General features: G+C 25.1%; 1 protein-coding gene and 2 long non-coding RNA genes across 7 annotated transcripts; 1 reads left to right on the top strand and 2 right to left on the bottom strand.

Annotated features, from left to right (window-relative positions):
* Positions 1–572: 572 nt before the first annotated feature.
* Positions 573–5,959, top strand: LOC126923153 (probable hydroxyacid-oxoacid transhydrogenase, mitochondrial). Of its 4 annotated transcripts, none has more exons than XM_050736342.1 (8): positions 573–591; positions 1,483–1,591; positions 2,008–2,271; positions 2,577–2,809; positions 3,014–3,244; positions 3,536–3,698; positions 4,083–4,364; positions 5,714–5,959. In XM_050736342.1, exons 3-8 carry the CDS (start codon positions 2,008–2,010, stop codon positions 5,795–5,797), a joined length of 1,257 nt encoding a protein of 418 aa, XP_050592299.1. In that variant the 5' UTR covers positions 573–591; positions 1,483–1,591; the 3' UTR covers positions 5,798–5,959. The 4 variants fall into 4 exon arrangements, with proteins under 4 accessions (XP_050592299.1, XP_050592309.1, XP_050592285.1 ...); XM_050736328.1 differs by lacking the exon at positions 573–591 and adding an exon at positions 688–916; XM_050736333.1 differs by lacking the exon at positions 573–591 and adding an exon at positions 1,058–1,083.
* On the bottom strand, positions 3,115–5,242 carry LOC126923360 (uncharacterized). 2 transcript variants are annotated; one of them, XR_007713130.1, is made up of 2 exons: positions 4,994–5,242; positions 3,115–4,535 (listed from the first exon to the last, which is right to left on the bottom strand). It is a non-coding gene; the product is annotated as an uncharacterized LOC126923360 (long non-coding RNA). The 2 variants fall into 2 exon arrangements; XR_007713131.1 differs by having other exon boundaries at positions 5,001–5,242.
* Positions 5,887–7,623, bottom strand: LOC126923358 (uncharacterized). The gene is made up of 3 exons (XR_007713127.1): positions 7,484–7,623; positions 7,231–7,365; positions 5,887–7,138 (listed from the first exon to the last, which is right to left on the bottom strand). It is a non-coding gene; the product is annotated as an uncharacterized LOC126923358 (long non-coding RNA).
* Between the last annotated feature and the right edge of the window lie 47 nt (positions 7,624–7,670).

The following is a 7,670-nucleotide window of genomic DNA, read 5'->3' as shown; positions in this document are numbered from 1 at the left end:
TATGTATAACTATTCTCTACTGTCATTTTTTACATAATGAATATTTATTATATTAATGTATAACGTATAACATGAAGTCAAATATTAATATGCCTAGTGCAAAAATATTTTAATCATTATACTTTTACACATTATACTTATACTATGTATATGTGTATGTGTATTGTTACACATTTGACTTTAAATATTTAAAGAAAATTCGATTAAATAGTAAATACAATATATTTAAAAGAAATAAAATTTCAAACTATAAAATAATAGAGAACTTTCAAAATATTTTAGATTTGAAATATATCATGTACACATAAAATTTAATGGTTTAATTTAATGGTACATACCATACGATGTATGATTCGTATTCGTGAAAACAATCTCAATATGCAGTTAACATGTTTTGCATCTATTATCAGTGACGCTAGCTAATATAAATAAGCCGATAACATGCATATATTTTAATCAGCTTGTTATCTAACTATAGTTACGACATAATAATATTCGAATATTCATATTTTGTACCAGTTTATACATATAATATAAAATTCAAAGAAAACTACATTATTAATTAAATGTATTAATTTCAATTAATAAACGGTATGTATCATTAGAAGTTAATACGACTAAATTGTTATTAAACATTTTTTGTTAGTGGGAATGTAAATGATAATATTAATACGGCACTGACTGCTATCTACGTAATATTATATCACACGTATGTGTGCATACAGTAGATAACTAGAAGAGAATAATATTTAGAGGTTCAGTAGAAAACAGCGCAGGAGATCGAGTGATACTTGAAACATATAGTCAATACTTTTTCTTTAAATTCTTGTTTCATTTATAATTATACATTATATTACGAAAGGATGATTTCCAAAAAACGTGTTATAAATCTATTGCAAGTTATTTCTTCTCAGTCGTGAGTATATATATATATATATATATATATGTAATATACGTACACATATACATATGTTATTGTTTCCATATTGTATTCGTACTCTAAGTCTACAAAGTTATACATATATTATACACTTAATCTATATTAAAACAATTTCACATCATTTTTTATATAATGCTTAACAAGTTATTTAATGATATTAATATTTACGCAATATACTAAAAGATAGATTTTACAATTTTTATTAATTTTATAATATTAATATATGATATAAAAAATATAAAATAATTTATACTAAAAATTTTAAACAATTATATATTTATATATAATTAATGTGCCTGATAATAAATAAATAAATAAATTTGCATTATTTAACAAAATTACAATATTGTACATAACACATTTAATTATATATAATAATATGTGCTTAATATGTATTTAATATACTCATGTTACAAATGTACAAATACTACAGATTTTTATATATTTTTAGATCAATAATTTTGTTTTTTCATTGGCATTCTTATTGTACTTTAAGTTAATTTTAATTAAACATTTTTGGTATTAATTGATGAAAATTGTAGATGTAAATGTCCAGCTCATGGAAATCCAGGAGATACAACTATACATGAATTAAGAAAAGCTCGTAGTACAATAGCTAATGCTATACCAGCAAAAGAATATGCATTTGAAGTATGTATTTTCAAAATTTCATAACAAATGACCTAATATTAAAGTTAAGTCTGTTATTGATTAAATGATTATAAAATGTAAAGAAGATCGTAATTCATTCAAATATTTTTAACACTATCATACTATGCTGTCATGTGAAATTTATAGCAGAATCCAACATATATATTTAGATTTATTGTGCTTTTTCCAATAGTCTGTGATGTCTATATGATGCTTTTTACTGAATTTTTAAGAAATAGAAATTTAATAATAAATTCAATAACAAATCATTCTCCTTTATTTTTCTCTTTTGATTCATATTTCTCAAATAAAAAATATAAAAAATAGCACTAGAGTTAAATTTATACATCTTTTATTCATTAAACTTTGACTAAATATTAGTTTTAATAATTTCATCTTGATTAAAATAATTGCAGATGGCTTGTTCTACGGTGCGGTATGGTGTTGGTGTTACAAAAGAACTTGGTATGGATATGCAAAATTTTAATTCAAAAAATGTGTGTTTGATGACAGATTCCAACTTAATAAATTTACCACCTTTTAAAACTGCTATGGACAGCCTTACTAAATATGGAATTCAAACTACAGTCTACGATAGTGTACGTGTAGAACCCACAGAACAAAGTCTGAAAGATTCCATTGAATTCGCTAAACGTGGGCAATTTGATGCTTTTATAGCGGTAAGAGACAAATATATGCGCAAATCTTATTTGAAAATTATCAGCCTCATTTTTCTAAAATATATTTAGGACATATTTTTATGTCTCTTAACTAGCAAGCAACAATTCTGCATTTTGAGAAATAAAGAATTAGGAAGATACTTAGTTTTATCAAATCTGCATTGTAAGAAGAAAAAATTAAGATAATTACTCCTATATTTTTAAAATTTATAAGATTAACTATAGTTTTAATTGCTGTAGCTATAAATTAATAACACATTATTTATTTACTATGAAGTTTAATATAGGTTTAATATTATTGTTAGGTAGGAGGTGGTTCAGTGATGGACACTTGTAAAGCTGCAAATCTTTATAGTTCTGATCCACAAGCAGACTTTTTAGATTACGTAAATGCACCAATTGGTAAAGGAAAACCAATTACAGTGCCATTAAAACCATTAATAGCAGTACCAACTACCTCTGGTACTGGTTCAGAAACAACTGGTGTTTCTATCTTTGATTATCAACCACTTAAAGCCAAAACTGGAATTGCTAATAGGTAATTTATTATCAATGATCTTATCAAGGAAAAAGTACTAATATGATATATAAATAACAATATTGCAATATAATTATTATTTAATTGTAAACAATTTACATTTTGTGTATGAATGAGTACATGTGTGTTATATATTATTAAACATTATTTGTAATTCAAATTATTCAGAACAATTATTTATTTTGAGAATTTTAATTACAACAGAGCTCTGAGACCTACCTTAGGTCTTATTGATCCAAATCATACATTAAGCATGCCAGAAAGAGTCTGTGCTTATTCTGGTTTTGATGTGTTTTGTCATGCTCTTGAATCTTTTACTGCAATACCATATACAGAAAGAGCTTGTCCTCCCAATCCAATTCTTAGACCAGCCTATCAAGGTAGCAATCCTATTAGTGATGTATGGGCAAAATATGCTCTTCAAATAATATGCAAGTATGTAATTGTTTGTTGTAAAAAAAGTATATAATGATTATAATAAACAAGTAGAATATCATAAGAAAATAAATTTTAATATTTTTAATATGGTCTACATTAACATAATTTAACATAATTTATTTAACATAATTTACTTTCTTTTTATAACTCTTAAGAATTATTTATATTTATATAATTTTCATATTGTATCTATTATTTCCAATTACAAAATGAAGTTAACAATAAAGTAATAATTGTGTAAATTAAAAAAATGTTTTTAAATATAATAATTATACTTTCTTCACGTAGGTATTTTAAAAGAGCTGTATATAACCAAGATGATATTGAAGCTAGAAGTAACATGCATCTTGCAAGTACCATGGCAGGTGTTGGATTTGGTAATGCTGGAGTTCACCTTTGTCATGCACTTTCTTATTCTATTAGTGGAAATGTACATAATTTTCAGCCAGAGGTATGTACATTTAGAAAAGATAATAATTTTATTAACTTGTTCGTAAAAACAGCACATATTAAATGCATTATTACAGTTTTCTGTACTTAAATTGCTACAATATAAAAGTGCAAATTTTTGTATTACACAGAAATGTAAGAATTAAGGAAAATGTTAATTATCAAAATTAAAGTAGGTATGATTTGTGACATTAAAATCACATCTTATGCCATATACAATAGATATCAAATAAATGTGCATATGTATTAAACACAACAGATAGTTATTGACAATTATTGTCATTAAATTATGTTATTGCCTATATAATTATATAGAGTTAATTACATTTAATATATCTAAATAAATATTTGTTGAATTATAATATTGATGCATTGTTTATTGTAGGGTTATAACAAAGATCATCCTATAGTGCCACATGGTCTTTCAGTTGTTATATCAGCACCTGCTGTATTTTCTTTTACTGGAAATGGATGTGCAGAAAGGCATTTAGAAGCTGCTGAATTACTTGGTGCTGATATTAATCGAGCTAAAAGAAATGATGCTGGCAAAATATTATCAGACGTTGTAAAAGGGTACATGCAAGTGATGAAAATTGAAAATGGTTTGACTGAATTAGGTTTCAAAAAGGAAGATATACCTAATTTAGTCAAAGGCACACTGCCACAAGTAAGGCTCATTATTACGATATGGATACGGTGCGTTTTCTGACGAATTAACGTTCTGACATTATTAAAAGATATATAACATAGTTACATCGTCCTTGAGATGTTTCATTCGTCAGAATACACATTCATTATGATCATGGTCTTATTTCGCTCCTTTCCTTTTATATCTTTTCTAAGGCACAATCAATTAATTATTGAATTAGTATTAGATAAAATGTGACATATAATTATGTACAGTGTCCTATTTAAATCGATTCCTGCAAATATTTCCAAAATACATTAATCGATCCGTCTTTGAATAGTTTCAATAGTCTCAATAGTTGAATAGTTTCAAAGACGGATCGATTAATGCATTAAAACATAGGATCCTATCTAAAAAAGCAAAGCTGACCTCCATATGTTTTTCCTAGTATCATAAATAAATTCGAAGATATTCGCAGGGACGCATTTAAATAGGACATCCTGTTTATAGTTATTATAGCTCAATTCGGTTGTTGCACATTTTTCACTGATTATGCAAATGAATTCAGGAAACAGAAATTTTAGACACATATTTTCTGGTTTTTAAAAATTGTTAAAAAGAAAAAAGTTATAAGCAATTAAAAATTTAAAAAACCGAACGTCTCCGACCACATACCGAAAGTATCCGAAGAACGCGTAATGTTACACGTCTGCAAAGGCGCTACACATTTTCTTAACAAGCTATATATATTACTCCGACAATCAGCATGCGCACACACCAGAGCATAGTCGTTACGTGTACGGCCATGCATGAAAGAAACGGACTCGTGATGTCACAAAGATGGCAATTAAGAAATGCGCGTTTCCACGCCACTCAAATATCAACAAGGTTTTAATTTAATTATTTTAATTAATAAGTAAATATATGTAACGAAAATGTAAACTAATTGCTTCTAGGAACCTAAATTTTTGTCTTTAGTAACTTTCTAAATAAAAACGGGAATTTTAAATAGATAAACAGATAACAATTTCTTGCAAATTAAAATATTTTTCTTAATTTCAACAATTTCATTAAATCGAACTGTTTAAGATTATCTCTCACCCAGAAAACATGTGTACATATTTTGGTAAATAGAAAAACCACAATCAATTTGCAATAGTGATTTATTAGTCACTATACATTATGAATTATGACAATCAAATAAATTTGCCATATTTTTGAAATTTCACACTGCTATATATGACGAATTCATAGAATTGTCACATAATAATATATATTTTTACATTTTATTATTTGTATGATCATACAATATTTTTTTCATACATTTTAAAGCTATAAATAATCTTTGAGCTTATTTCATTACTAATCCAGTCTTACATTATTTTCAGTATCGTATTACAAAATTGGCACCACGAGAACAATCAGAGGAAGATCTTACACAGTTGTTTGAAAACTCATTTACAATTTATTAAAAAAATAATGTTTCTCAATATATACTGTATGTATTTTCTCAAAGACAAGATTTGATCTATTTTTTAATATCTACTTTTTCTACATGAAAGTTTGTTATTTTTAATATATTTTATAAACAAAAACAAACATTATTTTTAATGAGAATATATAATTATACTTAATTAATTGTTATATAATTATTAATCTGAACAAATAAACTAAAAACTAAGTAGATAACACTAAATATCCGAAATATTAAACGTACCAGTTATATTATTTTTAAAGTCATTTCATCAGAAAATCCTTTATAAAGCACTCATCATTATAATAATGATGAAAAGGATTCCTGAATTTAATGACTTGTAGTCTGCAATACAATTACTTATAAATTTTTACTTCTATTCTAACATTGTGCATAATTTTTGTTTGATAACATACAGAATTTGATTACCTACGCCAAATACATCGCATATTACCATTTTATTATCAACAGTAAAACTTTTATATGTAAGAAATTAGAGATTAGCTACAGATTAATATTCATCTGAAGCAGTCAAATTCTCTTTTATAAATGTAACTAAATATTTAATGAATATTTTCAATTATTTATCATAAACTTTAAGTGGAAACAATTTGTCCTGTTTACAATATATGTTATCGAAAAATGTAGGACAGTCATAAGGTGACCGATTTTACACACTTAAGTACTAATATTGTACCTATAGCTCAAATGAAACATTTTATTAATTTCTTTTTTATTATTTAATACTTGAAAGATGACTTTTAGTTATTTTAAGAAATGTATTGAGCATAAAATTTATTAGTACCAATTTTTTTAATATATAAAAATTGTACATGTAAAATATACAAATTAATATTAAGTCATTAAAATATACAAATATCATTTGTAATATACTGAATAAGGTTTTGTAAAATACTTTATCTTAAAAAATTTAAAAGTCGAAATTAATTATTTACTATAGCAATTATTTTAATGTACAAATGATATTTTTAATTTTTAATAATATTAATTTGCATTTAGGAATATGTATCATGAATTTTTATATTAAAAAGAAAGGTACTAATAAATAATTTACTATATAATTATATACATTTCACAGTTCAAATGAAATTAAGGTATTGTCTTTATTGTATCAAATATTCCCTTCCTTCTGTTCTGTATTATGACGCGACTTCATTTTTCATATGTAGTGCAACATTTGTTTGATATAATAAAGATGTACGAACAAAAATTGAATTTTTTCTTGAAAAATTTGTCTTTTATAATGAATGTTATTAATGAAAAATATTTCTTTTAATTTACGAATATCCTTTTCCGGGCCGAAGTTATTTAAATGATACTGAAATTTATGATATTATTTATGAATATAGCTATACGTAATATGATTTATCATATCAATATAATTCAAAGTTAAGTATTGCAACAAATTACCTTCAACGTTTTATTAGAAGGCCATTTGTATCTTATTTTTTCTGTAATTTCCTGCAGTGAACCTTCCATGTTTAATTGGTATTAAAATATGTTACATTTTATTTTAAATTATGAATTATTCATGTCTTCTTCGAGCTACAAAATGTTAGAAATGCTTCATAATTTATTTCTTCGTTTTAATAATATGTATAGTATACACAATCTATTATTACAATATTACAAATTTTATCGAAAATAATATTAGGTCACTTACCGTCGAACCTCCTTAAATAAATTTCGTACTGATAATAAATATCCATTTCGGTATTTCACAGCTTGAACTGATTTCCTTGACTGCGAGCATGTGTAATACTGTTCATCAAGGAACGTCTTGGGATTAATTCTCTCTTGTAACAATGTTGATGTTTCCTTTCCAATATCAAACTATTTCGTATTTCATA

This window comes from Bombus affinis, chromosome 2, assembly GCF_024516045.1.
Source record: "Bombus affinis isolate iyBomAffi1 chromosome 2, iyBomAffi1.2, whole genome shotgun sequence".
In the NCBI taxonomy this organism is placed as follows: Eukaryota; Metazoa; Arthropoda; class Insecta; order Hymenoptera; family Apidae; genus Bombus; species Bombus affinis.
The sequence above is the reverse complement of the archived record's forward strand: the minus strand, read 5'-3'. Positions and strand labels throughout refer to the sequence as shown.

Excerpts from the sequence above, each read along its gene's own strand:
- LOC126923153 (XM_050736328.1), top strand. The coding sequence starts at position 864 with ATGATTTCCAAAAAACGTGTTATAAATCTATTGCAAGTTATTTCTTCT. Across the intron at positions 1,592-2,007 it reads CAAAAGAATATGCATTTGAA|ATGGCTTGTTCTACGGTGCG; the intron begins GTATGTATTTTC and ends AAATAATTGCAG. Across the intron at positions 2,272-2,576 it reads AATTTGATGCTTTTATAGCG|GTAGGAGGTGGTTCAGTGAT; the intron begins GTAAGAGACAAA and ends TATTATTGTTAG.